Source organism: Haemorhous mexicanus, chromosome 3 (genome assembly GCF_027477595.1).
Source record: "Haemorhous mexicanus isolate bHaeMex1 chromosome 3, bHaeMex1.pri, whole genome shotgun sequence".
Classification (NCBI taxonomy): domain Eukaryota; kingdom Metazoa; phylum Chordata; class Aves; order Passeriformes; family Fringillidae; genus Haemorhous; species Haemorhous mexicanus.
In genome coordinates this window covers 65,490,324-65,517,932 of record NC_082343.1, presented here as the reverse complement: position 1 = coordinate 65,517,932, position 27,609 = coordinate 65,490,324, and the positions used below count along the sequence as shown (strand labels likewise).

The 27,609-nt window shown below is 36.7% G+C and overlaps 1 protein-coding gene across 1 annotated transcript in view; it reads left to right on the top strand.

Moving 5' to 3' along the window:
- The window catches only part of NKAIN2 (sodium/potassium transporting ATPase interacting 2), a 516,822-nt gene that overhangs the window by 258,924 nt on the left and 230,289 nt on the right, over positions 1 to 27,609 (top strand). The window contains exon 3 of the mRNA XM_059842179.1: positions 16,300 to 16,380. Within this exon, the coding sequence (XP_059698162.1) occupies positions 16,300 to 16,380 (81 nt within the window). The remainder of the gene's footprint in view (positions 1 to 16,299; positions 16,381 to 27,609) is intronic.

Genomic DNA, 27,609 nt, shown 5'->3' with positions numbered 1-27,609 from the left:
ATCAAAACAATTGTACAGACCAGTATTCTTTTCACTGAAAGTTAGGGGATCACATCTGCAATCTGCACTTGACACTTTCTCTAAGCCTTGCCATCTATTAGTTTGAATGTTCTGCAAGTATATCCCATGGGATAATGAGAAAAAGATCCTCTTCATTGCTTCCTAAGACATGATCAGTAGGCAAAAACTTCAAGACACTTAGAGCAGCGCTGAGAAAAATAGGGAATGTAAGTTAGAATTTGAGGCTACACAGCAGCCTCTTATGCTGCTTCATCTGCTTTCTGCAGAATTTTGTTCAAAAATGAGTGCCATGGGAATGTCACCACGAAAGCAGGTTCTCACTTAAAGTGGGAGTAGACAAAGTGGCTACAGAACTAATTCAGCCAAAGACACTGCAAGTGTGAGAGATCAGCAGAGTACCAGGGTGCTCTAATCATCCTTTTCTCCCCATCCGAGCACCTCCAGGCAAGTGCAATCTAAGGCTGGGTGAGACAAAAAGTGTTTAGTAAGGGAAAGGACAGAGATTCCAAGTATTTCCCTCTTTCTAGGTCTGCTAAAAAAATCAGTTAACACAGTGAGCATTTATGTAAGTCCCCAGGTGAATCCATATTTATACTGCTCAGCCAAGACTTTCTGATTCCTTTGGACCAATTCTGTCTGGTAGAGGAGAGTTTTCTAATTTTATAACTAGATGTATGTGACAAGTCTATGGTTGTTCTAGATTTCTTTCTTTTCATTTTAATGCCAAGCTTCTTTGCTGATGATTTCATTGCATTTCTGTTGGAAGGGTGGTCCTGCAGCTGAGATTGTAAACAGAACCTTTCTGTTCTTTTCTCTTTCTTGCCATTTCATTAGTGTTCTGGGACAGAATCCAGCTGCTATGGGAGTTTTCTTAATAATTTTGTTCTAATTTCTTGCTGATCACTACTGACCTGATAGTGCTACTCTAACAATTCTTTTTTTTTTTTTTTTTTTTTTTTTTTCTCTTTCTTTTTACCCCTTAGGGGTTTGTATTGTAATTTTTATCTTTCTGGGCTTTTGTTCCCCAGTGCTTATGTGAGACACAGATCCTGTCTGTATTTTAGAATTATCTTTTTCTTCTGAAAGTAAAATTGCACTTTTTATGCTTTTGTTCTTTAAAATGCAATCATACTCTCCAATAACCTCTTGTGGCTTATATGGTTGAACATTATCTTATTTGCTTAACCTTTCACATGCTTCTTTCTGTTTTGAGACTTTATATCTCTTTGCAGTATTAATACTTCTATCTTCCTTACCCTCTTTGCTTTGGAAGTTCTCCTTTGCTTTGTTTGTTCTCTGTATTACTAAGACTATGGGATACATTTAAAGTAGAAATAAGGGCAAAGGAATATTTTAAAATGTGGAGAGATTAACAGAAAAGAGCAGCAAGATTTGGGCAACCTATTGAAATTTCTTGTAGAAAAAGGACAGCAGATCTTTTAGATGGGACTGTTTCTCTTAAGTATCATCAATGAATGGGGACATATCAGCTAATTACTGAAGTTCCAGCAGAGCATTCGCTCAACACGTGAAGTTCTGAACAAGGCTGGGGAAAAATAAATTACTGCATCTATTTAATGATTTCCAGAGTGATAGTCAGGTTTGGCAATAAGTGTTTGTATGTAAAGTTATTCAGTAGTATCATTACAGAACCTTGATATTCAACCCCTTTTATGAGCAGACTGCACTTAGACCCTTCAAACTAAAGTTTTGCCCTGATCTATTTATTATTTTTTCCATTAAAGTGACTCAGTCTGTCTGATTATCTAGATGGAAGGAACTAAAAGCAAACAAAACAAAAAAAATTAAAAGGGTGTTTTTTTTTGTTTTGAACATAAATATGTTCTAGTACTTCTTTCTTGCAAAGTCAGTGTGACATTTGACATAGAAAGAAAGAGGGAAGAGATGCCACAGGGCATCATTTCAGGCTGTCTCTTCAGCTAGATTTGTTAGAATGGGCAGTGATTTCAAATCAGGGGATGGCAACAAACTCTAGGCAGGAGAGCCAGAATGCAGCCATCCATCCTGCAACTGAGCCACAGTGCTGAGGGAGCAGGCTTTGCTTCTGCTGAACAAAGGGATGAACCCTGGGGGCTACTCAGGCCCTTACTCAACCCATGCCTCTCCTGGCTCAGGCAACGGGCACCTTTGTAGAAGGGAGAACAAAGAGGACCATGTTTCTTCCTGCCAGTAGTGAAGGGGAGAGGCAGGAAGCCGTCTTTCAGTTTGGGGAGAGAGGGGAGGGCAGAGCACAGAAGCCTGTAGTCCATATCATTGTGGGTGGTGGGGTGTTGCCTTCTGTCATTTTGCTGCCTTGATTGGCACAATTTTGTTTTGAGAGGCTGAGAATCTCTACTGTCTCACATGTTGAACAACATCTCTGTGTAACATTGGGTTTGGGATGTTTTTTGTTTTCAATGTGTCCTTTTGACAGCATAGAAGTATTTCTATCTATGTATTAACAGAAGACTCACCTGGGAGCTGTTATCTGCTCATGTGGAAGACACTGCTCATCACCCGTTATTAACTGTGGCTACTTGACTGCAAAACACCCACTATCCACAGTACAAGTGCAGTTGAGAAAATGCTTACACACATACTTTTTCAAGCCCTGGAACAAGAATCTATTAAAGCTGCAAATGTGGCATCTGAGACCTAGAAACTTCCCAAACTGACGCTGCCTCTGTGACCTTTATTTAGCCACCTGAGTTTTTGAATTATGCCACAGTCCTTAATTGTGTGATCAAAGTAAGCATCTCCTTATTAGTGGACAACATGGTTTTCTGGCACTGGTAATGAATAAAATGGTTGCCTTCAGCACCCCAGACTCATTTGCAGCAGAAATTTCTCATCTCTAACATGGGACTAATAACTATTATCCTGCCCAGCTGTGCTTTAGGAAGGTAATCCATGCTTAAGATGCGCTCAGAAGCTACAGTAAGTCAGCTAGCCTAAGGAAATCCAACAAACAGGTGAATTTGGATGATATTCAGTAAATAAAGCACAGGTATGGACTGGGTGACAAAGGCAAAAAGAAATGTTGAACAGCAACATTCAGTGAACCTCTACTATGATACATGAAAAAAAAATTGGATGTTGATGTAAATTATCATGGGTCACTTTTCATTTTTTTCTAATTTTTCCAGGACTTTTCTTCAACTTGCATTTGGATGCTTGGAAATATCATCTTCCTTTTCCTTTTTCTTTATTTTTGTCTTTGGATGGAATACATTTTGTGCTTGGACAGAAATATATTTTTAAATATCCAAGGAATCAGGCCAGCAGAATATTGTAATTTAATTCAAGCCTGAAATATAAGCCTGAACTTTAGCTTGCATAAATACAAGATTTTTCAATGGCCACAAAATTATCTTGCTGATTTTGAGACAGCAGCAATTAGAAAATGGCATTATTTTCCTCCTGGGTGTTTCAGTACTTATTTCCATGTACCTGGTAGAGTCTTCACTCTTTCTGGCACTCTGAAGTGAAATTGCAGAGCAGGAGAAACCCATTCAATTTTCATTATAACTTGCAGAATTTGGAATAATTCAGTCTGGTTGCTTAAAAACCCAACGCTTTTCCAAGCACATTTATCAGTTTGTCATGCTGTTGTCTCCTGTCATAAAACTGTCATCACAGTCTCTGATGTGGCAGTGCTGGGGGCACTGGCAAAGGTTCTTGGCTCAGCCATGCTCAGATTTTGCATGGCAAGTTGGGCTGCTCCAGTGGAAGTCACATGGCTCTTCTGCCTCAATGTGGAAGCTCCATGCCTTTCTTTGCCAATGTCATCGAATGCCATCTTGACATCTGGATATATTCCCACCCCATTTGAAGTATCAGATCTTTATTCCCCCTCACTGTTGACCTTTCTTACCTTCTTATAGCTATCATCCTTTCAACAACCTGCTTTTTTTACTGTTTCTGGAAAGTGCTGGGAAAGGATCTGTGTAGCACTGAGTGTTTACCAAAATAATGTGTATACTTTTTTTATCTGAGCTGTGCATAGGTCATAATGACAAGAAAGATATGTAAGAATAAAAGAATTGGAAGAAAAACTGGGTTGGAAAAAAACCCTGATAATCATTTTACCAAATATCCCTCTAAAAGTGAAGCAAAGTTCGGCAATCTGATGTTTCAAGACAACCCACAGCTGCACTGTTAGTTTTCTTGACTATATTTGCTGTATCGCCTCATGTTCTTACATCAGAAATTATGCTGCAATTGATTGTATTTATGACACATAACAAGTTCATATGCATCTTGTACACTGAAAGTCAATTTAATTCCCTCATCGTGCTTTTCTCAATAATTTTTTTTAAGACTTGTTTAATTTAAAGCTTAAATAATCTCCTTAGATTCCAATTTGCTGAGTTAGGAGTGTTATAAGAATAAGAGGTCTAGCCTTAGACTGAAATAATATCTACTCTGAACAATGGTCCTGAAAACAAAACCAACAAATGATCTTTAAATTTCTGTCAGAATTGTATGCCATATCTTTAGGACAAACAAAGATTATTTTTCTATCTCAGCTCTATGATTTCATATAATAATTTGTTTGCCTTCCTCTTGATCAAATCCAATTCCATTTGCAAAGCTTTCCTAGTTTCAAATTTTGTAGAATGGGATGAGTATGTATTTTTGCCTTATTTTTTCCTTTGAATTAGAGGCATATGGTGCACAATACTTAAACTATACTCATAACCTACCCTACCCTCATTTTGTTTCATAGTGGCTTTGTTCATCAGTGTCTTATCTGCTTTTATTCTGTTTCCCTCCCAGTACCGTATTTTTCTTTGTAAATGAGATACAAAAATGGTGATTGCAACACCCGTTTTCAGCAGTGAAAAAAAAAAGCAAAAAAAGCACAAAGACAGTCTATTAGCATCTCAGCTCTAGCATTTCTTCCTACAAAAGAAATGGCACTTTTGTGGCTATACAAGCTACCCATGTAAAACCTTTTTTTGGCACCTCTGTGTACTGAAATCATCCAACTAGCTGATAAGCAGGCACCATGCCACCAAAGCAGATGGGCATAGCTGCAGAGAGCCAAAAGACAATGTATGTGCATCAAGTGTGGATGTTGGTGGCAGGCTTCCCAGCCAGTGATGTCTTAACGATTAAATGTCTCGAGTTTTTTGTATCTGTAGTTACAGAGATGCCAGCCTTACTTCTGAATGGTGTTTGAAATTTTCTCCTGGTTTGTTTATAAATTATAGGGAACTTTTTGGGAATGCTTGACCTAGAAGATACTTGGAACAAGAGGGTTAGCAGTAAAGGAAATAGTAGGAATAACTTTCCCCAGCCCTAAACAGCTGCATGTTCTCTCCCAAAACTAATCAAACAGAAATTCCAGAAAATAATACTATTTTTCAGGGTATTAGAGATATGCAGAGGAGAGAAGTAACAGGTACTTTAAGAGAAAGAAAATCAAATACAATCAGAGATATACATTTACCAGAATATTACCAATAAAAGAATTTGGAGGTGATGCCATGAAAGAAACACTCTCAAAGGCATGAATAAAGAACAATATGCTATTCTTTGATCATATCACGTTTAGGGAAATAGAATTTGACCAGTCTATGTATATTAAGAGGGCTGGGCCACAACATGATCTGATTTCATTTCTAGTTTCTTCTCAGAATTGCAAAAACCTAGGGCATGGAATATTTTTAGCTAATTTTTTTTTAATGCCAGTTGAAAGAGAAGGGAAAGGCGGTTTCCCTAGTACCATCTAAGACAAGGAACTTTCTTTATTTCCTGAGTGATACAGAGCAAACTTGCACGCAGAGTCAAGTATAAACCTCCTTGAGGAAGGCCCTAATGCATGCAATGTGCAAACAAAGTGTAATGTGTTTTGGTGATTTGAGAAAAATCAGAGATTGATTGATTGATAAAGAAAAATGCTTTTAAAATAGTGCTTAATTTGAATACTACAGTTTCAACACAAAATAATTGTTTTTATACAAGCACAGTCATAAATCTCCCTGAAGAAACTATAAAATTAAATCCATTTTGTATTTTATCCCCTTTTTGCAAGTGGTGTTTGTGTATCTACATTCATTGTTAAAACTTCAGATTTCTCTTTTGTTTAATTCAATACCTTCAGGATTGAAAAAGACTGAAAAAAGCCATGTTGTATTAAAACATACTGATCTTGTCAATCAGGCAGTCTTGCCCATCAGATTAACTAGAAGGGAATAAGGGAATTGGAAGTGCATTCTTTGTCTTCTCTCCCTTAGCTGGGGCTCATTAGACTCATTCCCAGAGTCCATACAGAAGTGGGGCAGTGATGCTCTCACAGGTAGGCACCCCCTACACAAGGAAAATGTGTCAGTTTTGTGCCTCCTGAATTTGGCTCCCTCCCCTCCAGCTACCTTAACCTCCTGAACAAAATTCGGTCTGGCTCCATGGTATGGCTGGCTGGAAACACTCTGCAGATCCAGTTCCTGTGTGTTATCTCCAAAGAATGGGAAGTGACCTTTGCTATTGACTGCTACTCTCAAAGCAGCTGCTAACCTCCCAAAACAGAGTTGCCTGCCAGTGACTTTGAAGGTCTGTGTGCTCCATTCTGCAACTCAGAAACACAAAGTCTCTTAGTATCTTAGCCACATCCCAATTTTTTTCCAAAATTTTGGAGTGGTCTAAGGAATTTCTTAAAAACTGGGCTGCAAAAAACAGTTTGGAGAGAGGCAAGAAAGAATTTGATGGTCTTCATTTATTTTTCCTATCCTAAATCTTTAGTTAAAATTATATCTGCTTTGGAATATGAACATTAAAGACCACACTCAAAGCTCTGTGGACTCAGCCACCAGAATCCTCATGACTTCTACTGTTAAAGCATTAAGACAAAGAAAACTGAAGGAGGAAAACAATACCTGGGAAGCTGAATAAAACCATCTCAATTTATCAAAAAGATGTTATTATAAATGGCTTAGTTTTAGTTTTAGCAAGCATTTCAGTATATTCTCTGAGGAGGGTGGATTCCCTTTATAAATAGTTGTAGTTGGCACTCAAATACTGAGGCATCAATAAAAGAATCTAAATAAATGTCAGTAGACTTCTGTTCCTAGCAACAGTAGCTATTGATTTTATTTTTTGCACTCTGTTAAAAATGAACACTGAAAGAATTCTGATTGTCCTGATTTGTATTTTTAATAGAGAATTGTAATGGGAACAGCTGCTAAACGTTCCATTAAAATAAACTGCTCAATGACTGAATTATAATCAAGATTTTTCTTTTTGGGTGTTTCTGAAATGCCCAGAGACACCATGGGAACAGTCAATACATGTCTAGCTCCATCAATTGCTAACGTCTGAAGCAAATTATTGCTTCCCACTTTTCCAGTGAGAAGCCCTTCTCGTTAGATTACAGTGAGGTTATGTGTCTCATGTTTATTTTAGCTGACAAGAACACCTTTCCTTCCTCACTGCACATTTTCCAGTTCCAACTGGAGGAAATGAAAGTATTCCTACTGAGAGCTGGCCGCTCAGCAGGATAGGCAGATTCCACCTAGGACTGCCCCAGGCTGAAAAGGGCTGGGAGAAGTGGTCCCCAGCTGGTGAGCCTGGCTTACCCTGGGTGGAATGCAGACCTGTGGCAAGGTGAGTGCAGCACAGAGCCCACATGGAGGAGCACTGTGCCCTGCCGGGAGTAGGGCCATCAGCATGGCCTCCTGAACTGGCACCATCAGCAGAGCCTTTTAGGAGAGTGATCCCTGGACTGGGCAATGGGAAGTAGTGAGCAACCCCACTTCTTGGCATGGGAGTATTCACTTATTCTGCAGAAAAGCAATTACATAATCCTCTTGAGCACATTTTCAAATATTTCCTAACACCTGAGGCAAACTTGTACATATAAAACCATTCTGCCACCTATCCTTTTCATACTAAATTTGTAGAAATTTTTTTATTAATTTTTTCTTCTATTTTTTCTTCTATTTTGCGATGTGGTAATTCCTTAGCACTATTGGCTCTTAGATGAAGCCTTTGACAAAGCAGTTTATAATATCCAATGATCTTGTTAATGTTTCTTTTTCACTGGTAATTAATTGGTAAAATGCTCCGGGGAGCCACAAGTTATAGAGGAATTTTACCACAACAATTTCTGCAACTTTCTCCTAAGATTTCTTACAAAAACTATATCCATCAGAGGCAGTTTGGATTCCTGAATGTAATTTCTGCACTGATAACTAATACATTTGGATAATGTATTATCTCTGAGAAAGTCCAGGTCTTGAAATTCTTAGTATTTTAGGAGTGTTCTAGAAGGTAGGGTTTGAAAAATTTCTTTCAAAATATTTCTAGCATTAATTGAAGATTCAAATGGCAAAATCACATCATTTTGGTTTCTATATTTTTTTCTTATGCCAACTTAATTATAAATTTAACAGCTGATTAGAACTGGTCAAAAATAATGTCATTTCAAAATCACTATTTCATGTTTTTATATCTTGAACAACATTGATTTCTACTGCTAGTAGCTCTTGAAGTAGATCCTGGTAGATTAATATTGGAATTGAAGCAGAAAGGTTAAAAAAGGTTTAAAGCATTGCTATTTTAAGGTTGACTGTTGTGTAACCAGCTCAAGTTATGTCTTGAAATACAGAGATATAACAAGAATTCTGTTATAAAGAAAGTGTTTTGAGTTCTATTTAAATGAGAACTATCATTTTCACGTTACTTACATTTAATTAGTAATTTCTTATTTGAGAGACTTTATAATCTGTTCTACAAACAAAAGAAAGACTACTGAAAAAGTATGGAAATAATAAGAGGAAAAATATCAGTCCGTCTGTGAATGTATGTATTCATGTGTGTGCAGCTGGTTGGATATGTACTGTGTTGTAGTACACTGAGTATTCCGATATTTGAAGTTACTTCCTGCTGATAAATGTTTCACAGCAAAGATGTGATCAAAAGATATACAGGAATTGATAGATGAGTGAAGCCAAACCAATTAAATTTCTACTTCTATGTCAAAAGGTAAAATAAATATGTCCTGTTAAAAAATCTGCCTTGCTTTACTTTCTTTATACATTAAATACATTTTTGTTAAAAAGCTCAAGAATTGTAACATACTGATGCAGAAGAAACTGCCCCCCAAAACAAAACAAAGAAACAAACAAAAACCAAAACAACAAACAACAGAAACAACAAAAACCCAACCAAGACAATAAGAAAATCTTTGAGATGAAAAGAAGAAAATTTCTTTGCTCCTCATTTGGAAGAAGAATGGCAGAAATACTGTTTTTTAAAGAAAACTCATTTTTAAAAGTAACTTGTTAGTTCCAGTATATTTTCATTTGGGGATCCAGACTATTTGTAACTCCCTATTGTAACTGACTGAACAGTGCTACAGTGCTTCAATATAAACTTTCTTCTACATTTTGGCCATTCACCCTTCTAGCATCATATTGAAAGAAATTATTATCATTTGTAAGAATAGAGTGACTATACTGAGAAAATATCCATATATCTTCCTTAGGAAAGCTGTATGAGTGAGCTGATGTATCTCCAGAGCTGTTTGTGGTTTCTTGGAATGGAAGTTTGTCATTTAGTGTTGAGGGTTATATCTTCAGTGGTGTAGTTGGACACCGATTTAGAAGCTGAAGAACAAATCAATGTGATGCAATACCAAAAAACACTTTTCTCAGTCTTTTGCACTGAAACCTAAAGAGCTGTGAATTCAAGAAACAGGAAATTAACAAATTAACAGGAAATTAACAAATGAATTATTCAAACTTAAGCATTAATGGGCCATCAGGAAATGTAGGATATAAACAACAGTAGTTCTCAGAACATGTATCTTCAGCAGTCCATCAATGATATTTTACCCTTGTGATGTTTAAATTACTTTGGCATTTTTGTTTATGGGGGGGGGAAAGGAGTATATATCTGCATAGTGCAGTGTTACTATTTTATTCTTTATGTCACCAGTGCAAGATTTTTAATGGGCTCTGTGACACTGGGAGTTTCATTTCTGAAAAGTTTAGCTTTCCAAACAACAAGGGTAGAGAGATCTGTGTCAGACACTGGGAAATGACCCGAGCCCTGAAAGTGCCTTTCCTCTGAGTTGAGTGTAATGGAATCTAGATGCTGCTCAGAGGAGGACATCTGCATTGCAGACATCTAAATGTGGGCAGATGGATGGTACTCTGACAGTAATATGCTCTGTAGAAATTCAACTTATTTTATGCAAAAGGAGTTGGAGCCATGTCTTCAGAACAAAAAGCAAATCTCTGCTGCGCTTTCTGTTCCCAGCATAATTCTGGCACAAAGAAGAGGGAACGAAACAGAAGCAGCCAAAAGAAAGAAGCCCAGTGAGTCCCACTCAAGCTAGAACCCCTTGGCCATTAGCAGATTGAGGGCTGACTGCACATCATATCCATGTATTGGGCTCTGGGCTGTGCCTTTATCCTTTTATGACCTGACCAGAACGTGCCTCAACTTTCCTCCTGTCTTTTTTGCTTATGAATCCTTCTTATGCGCATCAAGGGAAAAGTAGAGTTAATAAATAACATAAAATCAGAGCTTATAACTGAGTTCAAGGAACTTGAAAGTTTGTACATAGCCATGGGGTGCATAGAAGCCTCTGGAAAGAAATTTTAAGCAGCATTTCCTCTATATCTGCAAGCACTGATTGCTCAAGAGGAAAAAAACCCATTCCAACAGCAATTTTCTGTTTGGTAGTGACCAGTTCTGATACACATGACAGTTCAGCATCTTTTAGTCAGTCTTGGCACAGTACACTAATTATTAAAGTATAATGACAAGGAAATAAAATATCAGGCAGATTTTTTTATTGGAGGGAACAAAGGAAAATAGGAAAAATACATAAATGTGTGACAGATGAAACACTGAAGAGTCAAGGAATCACATTGCCAATGGGTTAAAAAATTCCCTGACAAACACAAGCAGAAAACTAGACTGTCATTGCAATTTGAGACAGAAAACTACAGCAACTCAAAATGGATGCTACAGAATCAATTCATATTTGCTTAGAAGCAGATGCTCAAAAGGATGGACAGTGCTCTGATACCATAACCATGATTAAAAAGAAATTTTTAAAAAAAGCCTAACAAGAAATATCTAAGTCTTAATGATAGGAAGAATTCAGCCAAGCAAAACTAGTGGAAGCTGCATGCTGTGACAAACAACAAGCAATGAAAAAAATCCAGAGAATTATGTCATTTTGCAAGAGCTTCCCAGTATGTTCAGGAATGTCAATGAACATTTATTGAAGTTGAACTGGTTGCACAAAATCCTCTGCTGCCAGGAATGCTATTTGTTTTCAAGACTGCTGGTTTTGGCCCTGAGCTCTCTTCAAGTGAGGCCTGTAGATAACTGCTGAGCAGGGAAGACTTTCATTTCAATTATTAAAAGCAGAACATGGTATCTGTCTTTGGTCCTCATGCATTCAATCACTGAATTTCTGCTGGGTGAGAATTTGACTTCAGATTCCTCTTTGGAGTCAGGCTGTGGTTTCTGATCCTGCTCTGCACTGGAAGCAGTGATGTGTGGCTCCTGCTGGGTTCTAGGACTGGACTTTCCACCATGTTGTGCTGCCCAAAGCTTCATCAGGTCTCCAGGAAAAGCCTCAGGCAATGGGAATAGGAAGGAAAGAGCAAAATGCACAGGACAGATGAAACCAGACATGGTGCCTACTAAGTGGCCATGTGAAGTCCCACTGTAGACTCATGCTCTGTCTGCTTCAGATGGACTTCTCACAGGGGAATTCAGGGGATTCTATCAATTCCAGCCATACGGAAACAAGAGGCAGAGATAGTATATTTATGTCAAGTATATTGATTCAGATTTTCACTTTTTGTCATATTTGATAGGGAAGAGATAGGTTTAATAATTGTATTTCTGAGATATATCTTCATAGACTGGGGAAATTAGGGGAAAATAACTTTCGAAACAAAGATAATTATAGGGTGGACAGTTCTTACTACATTACTGGAAAAAATTGCATGCTCTTCCAAGACATGCTGGGTCTAGATAATCTTTGAAGAGCTCAAGTACTGTTGTCCAGATAGCATTAATAATCACTTATTTAGTGACTGTGGTAAATGTACTAATTATAAATTTAGAAAGTCCTTCAGTTTCTTTTTCCTAAATGTAGCACAGAAGGATATTGGGGTTTATTTTCAGATTTGGAAGAATCTGAAACTAAAATTGTATCGATTTCTAAAAATAAAATAAATAGCAAATAGTTAATGACAAGAACAATTCAATTGCTTTGAATAACACGATGTAGGTCTCAGCTCTTGTATCCCCCAGACAAATGTGTTTGTAACTGGCACACTTATCAGAAAAGAAATTGGAAACAAGAGAAATGCCATGTAAAGTTCTTTGGAAAAGAAAAATTAATTATTTAATTTAAAATACTCATAGCTTACAGAGTTCCTAACAATTTATACTTGAAAGGTATGGGACATATTTCTCCTTCAGGCAGAGTGTGACAAGAGTATTAGCTGTGAGCTCTGCTGACCATGTTTATATCAAAGGCAGTTGTGGCCTACCTGAACATTTGCTTCTTATGCCCTTGTGATCACTTTTCCATTTGGCTTAGGTATTAAATGATTTAATTTCTTTGACCTCCAGTTTCCCTATTAGTAAATTGGAGATAATGTGACTTAGCCAACTTCGACAGAAGTGTGAAGAGAAACGTATAGGTTCTCAGTACTGGTACAGGTATTTTAATATCTCAGTTTTCCATTCCCCAAGAAAAAAAAATACATCCTATATTCATTTAAGATGGTTCATAGTGAGTGTAACTACACAGTATCAATAAATCATGAAATTCCTAATTCTTCTCAAAATTCTTTGCAGAGGGTTATGAATTCATGTTTACTATTCAAGTCTTCAGTCTTAACCCAGTTATACCTCTTTCCAGTGTGGATCTCCATAAAAATAATAAGCCTCATTGTCACTGCTGTGCCCCTTAGTATCTCCTGCTTGGTCAAGTGTGTATTCATCAAAATTCTTGTCTTGCTGTTATGTGATTGCTGTAGCATTGTGGTGGCTACTGTCAGATAATGCAGCTGTCTTGAACTCCCACGTATAAGAAAAAAATACAGCTATAGCCCTTTGAAGAACTCTTATAAAATGTGCTTCTAATTAGATATATAGAGAGTGTCAGGAGGATTTGTTCACTGTCACAGACCTTCAGTGCTGAATTTCTTCAGCAATTTGCTGAAGCACATAGAAAACAAGAGGCATTTATGACTTCATGTGATGCAGAGATAAGAGATGAGCTACACCTAAAGCCTCTGAAATAAGAAGCAATGGGAAGCAGAAACATCCTTTTATTTCAAGAAAATTAAACTCAGTGTTTATCCATCAAATTCAGGAAACAAGCACTAAATACAACATTTCAAAAGGAAGAAGTTTAAAACATACTTTTAAAAGACACTTTTAGCCTTATGTGTAGTCCAATAATGAGACATCCTTGTTAAATGAGTGTTTCTAAATGGCAGAAAAATGTGTCCATTTTTTGGTGATAAATTAGCAGTAAAAAAGAAAAGGTTTGTTTCTCCATGTAAAAAGGTTCTCTGCTGGCACAAGCAGTTCCAAAGTTCCTTGGAGTGTTCTGTTGAATGTCCTATGCATGCTGAGGCTTTTAATCACTGTTGCTTACATCCAAAGGGAGATGCTGTGCTATGAACAGCCAACCTAATGAAACCTGGTTTCCAGTGTCTCTCTCCCGTATTTTCCCCCCTTCATGTTGACTGATAAATGAAGACTTTGTAAGTCTTTCTCTGTATAAGGACTTCATAGTTTCTATTCCCATTTGTATGCCTATTTTCCTGAAACTTTTGTGGAAAAAGTATCTTCCAATCTTCTTCTATTCTTTTGTCCAATTTTCTTAAAATTGTTCTAGAACACAAAAACTTTTTCAAGGGATCAGAAATTGCACATTTCGTATCTTTGAGAAACCAATTTAAATGCAGTATTTAGAATTTTCACTTAACTTTCGCATTTTTAGATAAGGAATCCAGTTATCTTCATATGTCAGAAGGAGTGTTTTTATGATCTGCATAAGAATATATAACATTACACTATTACAATAATTGTCAAAATCCAACAAGTTAAAACGCTGCAAAGTTGGTTAACAAAGCCAAATTAGGGTTTTTGAATCTAAATTGATGTTTTCTTCTTTTTTTTATAATTATAATGCTCCATGTTATGTGTGAAGAGAGGTGTACTGTGAGAAAGTTACAGGAAAATGAAATGCTTAATATGTTTAATGTTTCAAAGTTTTGTTTAAATAAAATGAGTTTGTAAAACTCTACACTCTACTGCTGAACTATGTTCCTATTTTCCAAAGTTTTATTAGCAGCCCACATTCAAAGTGTAGATGTGGATTCAAAGTGTAGATGTGGATTAGTTGGGTCATCTCTGGAGATATTCTGACCTCAGCTGGATAAATCCCTGCAAAACTTGATCCATGCTGGTTGTGCTTTGAGCAGAGATTGAACCAGGTGACCTCCAGAGAGTTCTCCTGAACTAAATAAATCTGTCATCTGTGACCAGAAAGAGCTGACCTATAAAGTATAAGTAATCTGTATGCTTTAAATTACCTGAAATTACTTCTGTATAAAGAAATTCAAGCATTTATAGCTGTGTTAGCTTCCATTAAATCAAAACTATTTTTATCATAACTTTTTAAAATCTGAACAGCATCCAACTAAGAGCTAGGCTGGCCGGAAATTATTTTGTTATCTATAAAAATAAGAAATTTGAAAAGGTCTAAATTTTTGGTCATATTGAATATATTCTCACTTTAAATTTTGGGAAAAGGTAGAATTGTTTTATTTTCACAGTAGCTAGTAGATTAGGTTGAAAATGGCATGTTGAATAATAGACAATGTAATGCAGAACATCACTTGCAAGAGGAATGCAAGAAGAATCCTGCATATGCTGTTACTGAAAGAAGAGAAAGAGATTGTCATTCATGACAAACAATAGTTTATTGTGTGTTTGGGGTTTTTTTGTATGGAATGGATACTATACAGTCTAAAATATAGTCTGCTTATTCTGAATGTGAACACTTGGAAGTGTGCAGAAAATAATCCTTCCTGATTTGGAAAAGAAGCTATCAACATGTAATCAGTATGGTTTGGAGAAAAGGCTACAAAACATGGAAAGTCTGTAGATACTTGTGAGAAGTGGGGTGGTGATAAAAAAGGAGAAAGCAGCTCTCAGCCATAGCAGGTAGGGAATGGTGTCCTGTCACTCTTGTATTTCACATGTATGCAAGGCCTTGTGGAAGGAAATAAACATGCAGAATTGAATTGTGGACTAGAGGTTAGCTACAACAGCCATCAGAAAAACATTTGAGGATCCTCATGTTTATTAGGTGATGGAATAATTTGTCAAGGGAAATTCTTAAATGCAAACATCAGATAAGATTAGCAACTGCAGGTCAGCCTTTTATTGTACAGGATCCTCCAGCATTACAACAGGGGAATTTACTTTCCAGTCCTAGAATAGAAGGTCTTCTGAATACAAAACAGAAGCAGAATAATGGACAGAAGGAGAGAAAAAATGTATTCCATTACTCACATCAGATATATTAATGAGACATTTGGCAACTACCAATGAACAGATATTGCTTAAATATTAATGCTTCTCCTCTACATTCTAAGGAAAAAAAAAAAAAAAAAAAAAAAAAAAAAAAAAAAAGCCCAAAGAAAGTGGCAATTTAAAATGCAGTCTTCCTCCTGAAGGTGTTGAATAATTATGAACCTTGCTTTGGAAGGTCACAAAATTACCCCATATTTTGTAGAAATACTGCAAAAAAGAGATAGATAGATGATAGATAGATAGATAGATAGATAGATAGATAGATAGATAGATAGATAGGCAGGCAGATTTTCTTTAGGTTATGTATGCTTGGTTTCTTGAGACTAAATCTGAAGTGTTGAAAAAATCCAGGGCTAATTCAATTAGGCTGTTATTTAGTAAGTTATAGCTGAATTACCCACTTGAACAAAGAAAGAGATAGAAATTAGTCTCAAATTAAATGTCAAATTTATCACTGTTTGCTGAGATGCAGGTTTTCTGCTGGGACTGAGCACTCACTAGGTCACTAGACCCTGTGTCAGGGAAAGGGAAGAATTTATTTGTAATTCTCTCATATGTGTAACATTTTTATTCACAAGCACCATACTTATAATCTGGTTTTGCCTTGGATTGATCTAATGAACTAAGTTTAACTCAGTTGAGAGTGGAATTGTTAATTCTGTGATTCTTTCTTCCTCCCTACAGTATGCTGTCTGGCTGGTCCTTTGGGTTACATGGAACGTGTTTGTTATCTGCTTCTATTTGGAGGCTGGAGACCTTTCAAAGGTAGTTGGATACGTTTAAGCCATCAACTCTTTGTTAACATGCCCCAGGTTGTGCTCTGTTTTACTCATTTTTTTAGTGTTACCTAAATGAATGTCATAGCATGATGTAAATTTGGAACATTCTGGCTATGTTAGAAACTTTTAAACCAGACAGTAATGAGCATATACATTCTGTTGCCCACAACAATAATTGTATATATTCTTTAAAAGAAAATTACCTCTTTTTGTCCCCCTCAGTAGCCCTGCAATGCAAATTCCACCCATGTGAGAGACATTAATTAATGGTTTCATGAATACAAAACATTGCCATCTCTGAGGCAAACAAATATTTATTGTTCCTTTTAGCTTGCTGTTACTTAGCTGGATTCCTTTCAGGGGTCTTATACATGGTATAATAGTTGTAAAACAAGGGGTTTTTCATTAAATTAAGATGTAAATTGAGGCACCAGAACAGATTGCCTTTTGGCTTCATCAGGGTTTTTAAAGTTTATGCTTCTGGTATGAATTTTTCCTTGAACACTTATACATAGTAAAAATATATAGCAAAAATATATTTTCCTAAGAATGATGTATTTATAGAGTTTTTTTGACAGTGTGATAATGCATAAAGTGGAGGTTGGTAATGGCCTCACACTAACACTCCTACCTTCCAAGGTGTTCCCAGAACGCTGGCAATTTGTGGGATAAAAGATTAGCAGTGGTAACAATTTTTTTAAGGTAATATGCTTCCACTGAGTCTATTTATTGCTGAATTATGCTCCCAGTGCTGTGAACTGACCATCAAGGAGAATCCCTCGTGTCAAACACATCACAGTGTCTTCTTGACTCAGATTTTAATTTTTTACCTGATTATAGGGAGTTTAGCCCAACTGTAGGTTACAGATGTAATCCTCTGATCCTTTGTGAGATACTGATACCTTTTTGTGCAGAAGGTTAAACACAATTATAGGAAGAATAAATGAGGCAAAGATACTTCCTTGTGTGCTGTTTCTTTCAAATCACCCCCAAAGTACAAAAACTACTAGAGACAAGGTATTTCATCCCCATGTATTCTGCCTCTTCAAAGATGTTCAGTTCAAAAGGATCAGAATTTCATTTCCTGAGGGTGTAAAGTAATTTTCTGCCGGTAAAACGTTACCCTTTCCTGGTTTTATATTTTCAGAAAAACCAAATCTCATTAAAAGCTTGGCAAAAACATAGCAAATAAAAGAACTTGCACATATTATCCTTAATTTGGTCAAAATTCTTTCTTTGTTGCCAAGAGAACGAAGACATACAACAAACACAACACCTGTTGTACAGTTATACTCAACCCAATCCACCCTCTTTCCACCTGCTTGTTTCAGCCACCTGCATTCCTAAACTTGTAAATGTTGGGATGCTTACCTTGCCTCGGGAAGTGAATGGGGGTGGGAAAAATGGAGGAAGGAGAAGTAGCTGTTTGAGCACTGGGCATAAAAACAGGGTGAGAACCTAAGTGCTAGTTGAAAATAAAATGGGCCACAAATGGTACCTAAACCTTGAAATTATTTTTTTTTCTGAAGTCTAGAAACCATCATCTAGAATGTTTCCCAAACAGTCATAGGGTTCAGGTCTATATTTGAATGCAGTTTAATCTTTTATTTGGTCTCTAGAGGTATTATTTGCTCCAGTGATATGATCTAGCCTTGAAATACCCAGTAGAGTATATTCTTTCCACTTCAATTTGCTTTCAGAAAACCAGAGTTGGTAAAGAGATGGAGAAAAGGAAAAGTTCAGACAAAAATGAATTTTAAAAAATGGTAGAGATCAACTCATTATCTACAAAAGATCTAATTCAGATGTGGGGCATCATTCTCCTCTCCCTTTCAATTCAAATGCTACTTCAAGACTTCCCCACACGGGAAATATTCTAGAAGATCTAGTGCTTGGAAATATACATCTAATGCAAAGACACCCCACTATTCAGGTTGATATAACATATTCCCCCCACCCTCCCCCGTTCTAGATCCTTCAGAGGCTCTGGCTTACACAGATAGGCATCTTACAGAATAGATAATTTCAAGTGTAATGTTTCTCAGGCCTACTCATAAATCTTGCACTGAATCTTCTTCATTATTTATATTTTCATCTGGGAATAACTGCACTTTTAAATCTGTGGTGATAAACCTGGGTATTTTCTTTTTTTGAAATGGTGGGTAGAACCTTGAGAAAAGCTCTGGGTCTGAACTCGTTCTAAGCAGAGAATAAAAGAACAACCTTTAGGCAAGTACCAGGGGGATGCCTCTGAGGTTGCAAACCATGAGAGAGGATCCTGTGCAGCATGGCTTTAAGAATTGATAGGTTAAAATTACAGCCTAATAATAGTTCAGATTGGTATAGTTTATTTTTATATGTATTATTTATAGCTTGCTACAAAATAAAATAAAGAGAAGGCAGGGGTTTTTTCCAAATTTTTAGAAAGCTTTTGTTCTATGTGTACAACAATTTTTCCATCATCACCTGCTGAGAAAATGGAGAGGACATATTTCAATTGTTAATATACTTATTTTACTTGTGGGGGTGGAGGTCATAACATTTTTACAGCTTCTCCTATTATACTGAAACAGGTCTGTAAAGACTCAGAAATTTTCAGAACAATGAGATAAGCATCTCTAAAGAAACTGAGGAGATTCAAGGACTGTTTGTGAACATCCATGTAAATCTCTTTGCATTATACACCCTTACAATCATAGATATCTTGTGGAAAATGGTGTCACACCAAGTATTTTCTGTCCTTGAGGCACAGTTATCTTTGTTGAAACTCTATCACAGCAAAATGGAATATTTATGGCTTTGTAAGAATGGTTTGTAACAAAGAGGAAGTATAATCACTTGTTCTTAACCTTGATTTTTTATGTGGATCTGTGAATAAATGCCTAGAAAACCCACTTCACAGACTTGCTTTTCAGTATTATTCTTCAAAAATATTTAATTAGTTTGTGTGTTGTTTTGCTTAATGGTGACTGCCGTACTCTCTATAAGTAGGGCTTTAAGGTGTCCGGACTGGTAATATTATTTATTTTGGCCTGTGGCTAACCAAATGTACCACCTGAAAAGCATAACCTCTTATCCTGAATGAGGCACATCTGAAGTACACTAGTGAAACAAAAAAAACACACACACAAAAACAAGAGAACATAATAGAAAGCATTTCTGAGAAAGTGTAATATTTCTGTGATTTTTTTTAAACCCAGGAAAGTAGAGGATATAAATTCAGCTATCTCAGAACAACTGCAGAAAATACTCATGTGATTAAGAACAGCACTCTCGATTCAAGGCATTTGAAAGCTTCCCCTAATGATGTCTAATGATACCACAAGAAGAAAATAAGCAGAATAAGAACTGTCATATTCCCATTTTTAGTTTTGGAATGAGTAAACACTTTTTGCCAAAAAAGAGCCCTTTCCTGAGGTTGCACTGGTCCCATTGCAAGCGTGGGAGTGGAGACTGTTGCTGTCAGCTGCTGGAACTCAAGGCAGAGGCTGGGTTTGGGGTGCTGGACAAAGGGAACCAGCTTGGCCTCAGGGTCCAAGGCAGCCCTTGCTGCACAGGGTCCCATCCTTGACTCAGTACTTCTGGTTCTCTCTGCATTCAACTCTCATTCTTCAATTTTTGTGACCAGATCCAAGAATTCTCCTCTCACTGTCCCCCAGCTGAGCGCTGTAATCACTTTACCATAGTTCCCAGAGTACTATGTGAATATGACCAAGAGCACACATCTGAAAAGCTCCTTTTAACTGTGACAATTGACTTAGTTTCTATTTCTATGGCATTCCTGATGTCTTCCTTATTTACAGAAAAAAATTTATGCTTACTATATTAAATTATAAGGTTGTACTTTTATATCTTTTACACAAAAATTAGATGGTTGAAAGTCAGTCTGATATCAAGAAATGCCAGAATTAAGACTGCTTGACTAAGCATTATTTAGCTCTCTTCTACATTCATTTTTACATGCTTTTTAATGATGAAGTCACAACTGTGTATTTTTCTTTAATCTCTGTACCACTTAGCCTATTTCAGAGATGATGTTTTGGCAGTTGAGGGAGGCTGACATACTGGATCTTACTCCATATACTGCAGCAGTCAGAAAAAATTTATTAACAACATAAAGGTAAATCCTGTAGTTCAGTTCTGATCTGAAAACATGTAGAGTAAGAATAGGAAAGGTTAGGTACAGACCTCTGGCACCTTAGATCTCTAAGCAGAGAAGTGATATTGTGTACAGAGATCACTGGGTGTAGCCAAACTGTGGTTCCTCATCATTTATTACACAGGTCTGAGCAACTGTTCTTAATGAAAAAAAAAATAAAAAGGAGTTTCTATTTGCATTCAAATCATGTTACTTCCTTTCCTATATTGCCCTGTACTGCAAAAGGGTGAACTTGAAAGAACAAATTTAAAATATGCACTAATTTAAAATTGAAATTGTTAAGTATAATGCAAAGAACTGAATTTTCTGTAGTTATTAAAATGTAAACATAAAGGAAAATGTGTAATCAGGTTGTTTATTGCCAGAAGTTTTAAGGGAAATTAAAGGTTTCTGAACAATTTCTCTCCTACCCACCAAAAATAACTGGAAATATAAGATAACTTGGACTTACAAAATCACTTATTCATGCTGGAAGAGTCCTCTCAAGGTCACTTAATCCAGTCTCCCGCTCACAGCAGCACCAACTTAAAAGTTCTATCATGTTGCCCAGAGTTTTAGCCAGTCGAATTTTAGAAGGCTTTGAGAATGGAAGTTTCACAACTTCTCTATTTCTTAAACATTCTCATTGTAAAAAATTTTCTCCTGATATGCAGCTGAAATTTCCATTGCTGCAATTTGTGGCATTGTCTCTTGTTCTTTCACTGTGTGCCTCTGAGAAGAGTCTACGTTTTCTAACATTCCCTTTAGGCTTTTAAGTGAAGCTGAGTACTTTGGTTTTCTATTTGTTCTTTCTGTAGTTGACTTCTTATTATCTTCCAAACCACAGATAGTTTGTTGCACCTAACAAGAAAATTCCTAATGATCTTGTAATAAATAATCAGTTCACTTTTCACACTTTTGCTTTACTAAGGGAGAAAAATGAAGGGTCTTCACACATATGTAAAGCTATATAGTATCTTGTGTATATAGGTTGTCTATGTTTGGAAAAAGTAGTAACACATTCAAAAAGAATTAGAGTCCTTGAGTTCAAAGAGAATTCCACTTATGCTAATATATGTTTCCTTATATTGCATTTAACAAACTACTGACAATCTTGTGCATAAACCCTGCAGTGTAGTAAAATGGTGCAAATATGTAACTCTTCCCTATTCCTGCTGAGGTAAGCGAATCAGGAGGGTTAACCAAAACCTGTTTAAGGCTCCCACATAACTGCTAGAGAGCAGTAGGAAGTCAGTGTCATGGCATTGTTGGGTAATACCTTGGGGAGAGTCAGCTCTGCAAAGCTGGAGGATTGAAGACTTAAGGAGTTTTCTGCTGTTTTGTTATCTGCAAGGACTGCCCACTCTGTAGCTGGAGTGCAAGCTAGTCTGTGTTCCACATCTTGAATTCACAGAAATAAAGACAAATGTAAGAAATCATGTCCAGCTGCCAACGTGCAATCTGTTTAAAGTCAGTGTTTACATACTCATGGTCATGGTTCATAGTAAAATAAAGCCAGAAGGGACTTCGGGATACAGCCATCAGTTCTGCTGCCTCCAGCCAGACCCAGTCAACAACCTGCACTGTGGGACAGCAGCTGATGCAGATGATCTCAAGGAGGAAATGAGCAGTTTGGAAATCCACCTGCAAATGATGCTCATCCATTAGCAACTTTCCATCACTGAGAAATCCTCGTTTCCCTTGTTGATCTGAGATGTTAGTCCAGGATTAGACAGATATAGCTGACTTTTAGTTGCTGCAGGGCAGCCCATTCTTTTCCTTTTCCATTGGGTTACTCTAATGAGAAGAGGAAGAGGCAGCAATGGTCATAGCATCTCCTGTCAACAGATTAGCACCAGTAGAGATTGCTGGTGGAAATAAATGGAGAGGATGGGAGGAAATAGGGGAGGGTGGGAGGAAATATGGAGCCTATTTTTCTTCCAACTGTCCCCATTTGTCCCTACCATCTTATTGCACAAAATTATAAGGACCAGCCAGAAATACACCTTGCAGTAAGTAGTATTTTTCCATTTGAATATCCCAACCTTGGCAAGTACACATCCACCTATGTGTCTGACTTTCATATACCACTGCCTGGATTGATACCTAGTTGCTCTGAAATCCAGCTAATATCCATATGCAAATTAACTGCAATAATGCAAATTACTTCGGGATATGATTTTCATAGCTTGTCACTCATGCTGCTTAAAAAACATGCTGGCTATGAGTGCTGAACTCTTTATGCAGCTAATATGCTCTGATTTTAAAGGGAGGGTGTCATACATAGATGAAGCTGAGGAGAGAACAAAACAAAAGAAATGGGTAATTCATCTTCAGCATAACTCAATTGTAACAAAGCAATGAACTTGGCAAAAAAGATTGAACTTACACCAGTTCTGCATTCATTCTACATTACTTTCTGTCCATTGGTAGTATTATTATACTGCTTGATTCCATATTTGCTAATTATTTTTGTAAAGCAGTGGTCATTAGCAGTTAAATGTCAATGTCATATATACTCTAATAAAACAACCTGCAGGATGGTTAATTTTGAACATATTACCTTCCTTGGATGTTGTTTTAACAGATGTCCTGTTAAGATAAAAGAGAAATTAAATTAGTTTTCAACTCAAAGCATCTGGTTAACTTTGTAGGTAAATGCCTTGGAGCAGTAAATCTGACCAGGGTTTTCAGACAAATAGTTATCAGAATGTTTTAAGTAAATGACTTTATTTTTTCAGTTCTATTACTTAGGGCACATTTAACATGCTTGATCATATATCTAACAGATGAAAATTGAAAATAGTGCTGGCAACCAGCAGTGTTAGGTTATTCAGGGGGTAGTTTCATGGGTAGATACTATTAAGCATGCTTATAGTTTCAGAAAATTTAGTTCTGCAACAATTTTTAAACCTCAAGATCTTTACCAGCTGGAAAATAACTGATTATAAAATGTAATCTGTTTAATACTGTAGACATAGCATATGGTGGAATGCATTTAGATAAAAGTGGAATTTTTCATGTTTTTAATGGTGAAGTAAATTGTGATAGCAAATCATTCAAAGTATAGAAAAATATGAAATATGATTGTATATATTTTGCTAATTGTAACAGCTTTATCTTTTAAAATCCTGGGACATATTTTACATTGAGTTTATGAATAAACATACAACTTCCCGTTGATTTCTATATGCTCACTTTTCCCACAATTCAATAGCTTTGCACCAAATATAGAACACATGAAAATAAGTGTAGTGACTGGTTAGATGGTAATTCCATATGATGATTTACTTATGTGTGTGTTTACATATATATTGAGTACCTTAGTTATACTGTTAAGGTTGTTAAGCATGCACTTCAGCATGTACTTTAAAGCTGCAGATATAATAGTCACATGAAGGCTTTCCTACTTATCTAAAGGCAGTGCCATGAATATTTCTGCAAGTCTTTCAGACGTTACAGCCAAGACATTGCAGAAAAATATCCAAATATATATTTATGAGAGTACTTTTTAATATTTATTAATTATATTGCAGTACCATCTAGTGGCCCCGTTTTAATATCAGGGTGCCATTATACTGTGAACCCTAGACATACATGAATGAACTAAATGGTACATACTCTTACTATGTGATTCTGTGAGAATGGGAGATGGAAACCAAAAATAGTAGATTGCTGCGAAAATCCAAAACAGTGTTATATCTTTGGAATTCTTCATGAAGTCTGGATTTTCACTTGTTTTGTTTTTCCCCATGTTTCTCATGTCTGTGAGGACTGATAGTTGAGTGACACAAAGCCCTACTCTTATAGCATTTTATGGTCCACTTTGGTGAGGAAAACACTTCTGTATGCTGCAGCGCACCATTGCTAGCACTTCACCAGTTGTTTAAGGCACTGGGGGAAAAACTGTAGATTTTGCTCAAAATGAAAGATCAGAAGCTAAATTTATTTCTAGTTAGGCAGATGCTCAGAAGATCATAGCTACAGAATGCATGTTTTCTGTGACAGCTCATCTGGGCGTTGTCCCTGCCTCTCATACACAGTACCTTTACTATGGCTCTGTGAGTCAGCTATGGACAAGGGCTGGAGGGGATTTACCATACTTGAAAGCAGGGCAATCTGCCAGAGCAACTATTCATCTTTTGTGAAAGTATAAAAGCATACAAAATATGCTCTGCTTTTTAATTTTCCCTGTCTCATGGTGTCAGCCTTGTGATATTATTTATTCTTTTGGGGTATGGGTCCAATACGTTAACAGAGACACTAGCAATTTTTTGCTCTAAATATTTTGTTCTAAATACGCAATGGCTAGAATATACTTTCCCTACGTCTACACTTCCTCTAAATATATCACTGACCTTCTAATTAGAATCTGTCAAATAAACTCCATCTTGTGAACCAGGGGTCTACCAAAAATTTCAAGGCAGCCCTAAACCCATGCATTTTCTGAGGAGATTTGTGTTATTTGGAATTTCTGAAGGAAGCCGTTCTGATCCTTATGCCACTAAAAATTATCCCAGTTTTAATGCAGTATGAAAATGAAATTCTGTATTGCCTTCAGCATCTTTTTACATATGGATAAGCATTCATTGAACCTGGGAAAGCAGTGTGAGCTGTGAAGTGCTTACTCTCTGGTTTTGATCCTGTTTAATATAGAAAGCCCATACTCCTTTCTCACCACTGCAATGGTAGCAACGGGCTCACAGGCCATGCACTGAAAATGCCTATGGTGTCTAATCACCTGTTACAGCAATTCATCATCTTATAGACCTCTATATTTGCAGTTCCTCTTCTGCTGGAGGCCCCCACTCCCATGGTCCTGCCACTTGAACACTCATGATCTGTCTCTGGGCTGAAAACAGAGGTGTGCCTTAAGGCACTTTGGGCAGCCACATAAAATCCATTCTTACATAGACATAACTTTGCACTAGAGCATGGGAGTAGCTCCTGCAAAAGGCTCTACTAGAAAGCTAAGGAGAGGGTAATGGGTTCAAACTGTCATAGATATTTCAAAGTGAATGTTTACCCTAGTCACGGAGCCATGCTACTCTTTCTGCAAGAGAATTTATACTCACTAGATAAATTTCCTTGAACATTTAAACAGGAATTTCAAATTTCAAGAAGCATGTTGGAATGTAGCTATTCAAGAGAAAACAGAAATTAATTTTTCTTTATGCAAAACCGTAGAAATATTTTAAATATTAGTAATATTTTTCATGTCATTTTCTTCCTTCCTCATTCCCATGAAAAGAATGTCTCCAAAAGTGGTACTGAAAGGCAGTGATGTGTTGTATATGGATAAGTGAATTAACAAATGTCAACTTCAATAACAGTGTAAGGTTAGATGATAAGTTTTTGATAATTGTCTGCAATGAACAGAAAAAATATTATCTCCCATTGACTTCAGTGCTGTCACACTGCAGTTGACAGCACACTCACAATTGGTTTCATTTTGTTGATTCTCTCTGCTCAGAATGAAGCACTATATATGAAAATATTGGATGTCCTTTTCTAATAACCCATTAAACTCAATGATTACCTTAGTGAATTTATCCCCAGAGGATAAATTTACTCTAGTGTTGTTTTCAAAACTTGCTGCTGCTACTTCAATTACGGTAATTTTAAGAGGCATCCTATCTGTTCAGGAGTGCTGTAGTATGGTGCCACATCCCTCTTATCAAACTGCCACAAATACCTGTTTGTTAAGAAATTGGATTCCCTGTTTTGAGGGCAGGATTTGATTGATTGAATAACCTTAGGAATTGAACTGAAGTGTGGTTTATTGTGGGTTTCACACTAAGAGCCTGTTCTTCAGCAGGCCACAAGTGTAACTCAGGCTATTTTTCTTCCACCCTACAACAGGTGGGTAATTCAGCAATAATGAGGTGATCAGTAATGTGCTGTATCTAAGTATCTCACTGGTATCTTTAAACAGCCAATGAATCCTTTTATAGAAAAACTGCTGTTTGCAATGCAGAAGGATAATAAGATCAGAGTGGTAAAAAATATCTGAAGAACCTCATCTATGGATAATTTGAGATATACCTAACTACTCAAATGAAAAAATAAAAGGGGTTAGATTTTCCAAGCTTTTTATCATATCACAAAAGTGAAGGGCTCTCTTTTCATAGGGCAGCCTTATAGAAGGGGTTCTTTTGTGACTTCCAATCAGATGCACAGAGCACATCCTCTCTTTCTCTCTTTTCTTGGCAATTTATACTTGTCACTTCTCTCTTTTCCTCCATCAGCTTATTAAAGTTGATCACTTTTTATCTTGCCTTTTCTCACCTCTGGCACATTCCTCTGACACTTAGCACATTCAGAGGTATTCCATCTTGATTTGGCTAAACTGGCCAGGGTGCTTGTTATTTGGGAGCACAAGGAAACACTGTATTTGAGTGTATGCTCATTTCTGTATTTCTCTTGAACGCCGTTTACAGAACACACTAACTGTTGTTGCTCTTGACTGCTCATTGTAACCAAATGCACTTGATTCAAAGTGTCCCACAAATGCTTTTAAATCACAAGTCCAAGACATTTGTCCTGCAGCTGCAATGATGGAGATGGATTTGCCTTAGGTGGAGAAGTTAAGCAGTTGGAACATATTTATCTTAAAGTTTGACTTAAAGACATCATTTTTTCCTCATTGGAATGCCAATACGAAGTTTATGTCATATTGTGTATGACATAATAATAGAAATTGTAATGAAAAATTGTTAAATATATTGCTGATATAATTGAAATAATATACAGCATAAAAAATACTTGCACAAGTATTCACATAAGAATTATGTAAAAAATTGATACTGAGGGTTGTGCAAAGCTTATCCATGATTATCATCTACCCAGTTGTATGCAGTCCTAGAGGTTCAAATGGCCATTGAAGCTCTGCCAAGGGCAATACTAAGAGGTTCCTCCACTGGAAAAGCTTCTTCTTAAGCCTAGAGAACTAACCACTTGCTTTTATTGAAAAACAGACTTAAACATACATACATACATACATACATACATACATACATACATACATATTAGATCAGTGTGTTCCACTTCCATTAAAGTATTTCAATCACAAAACTA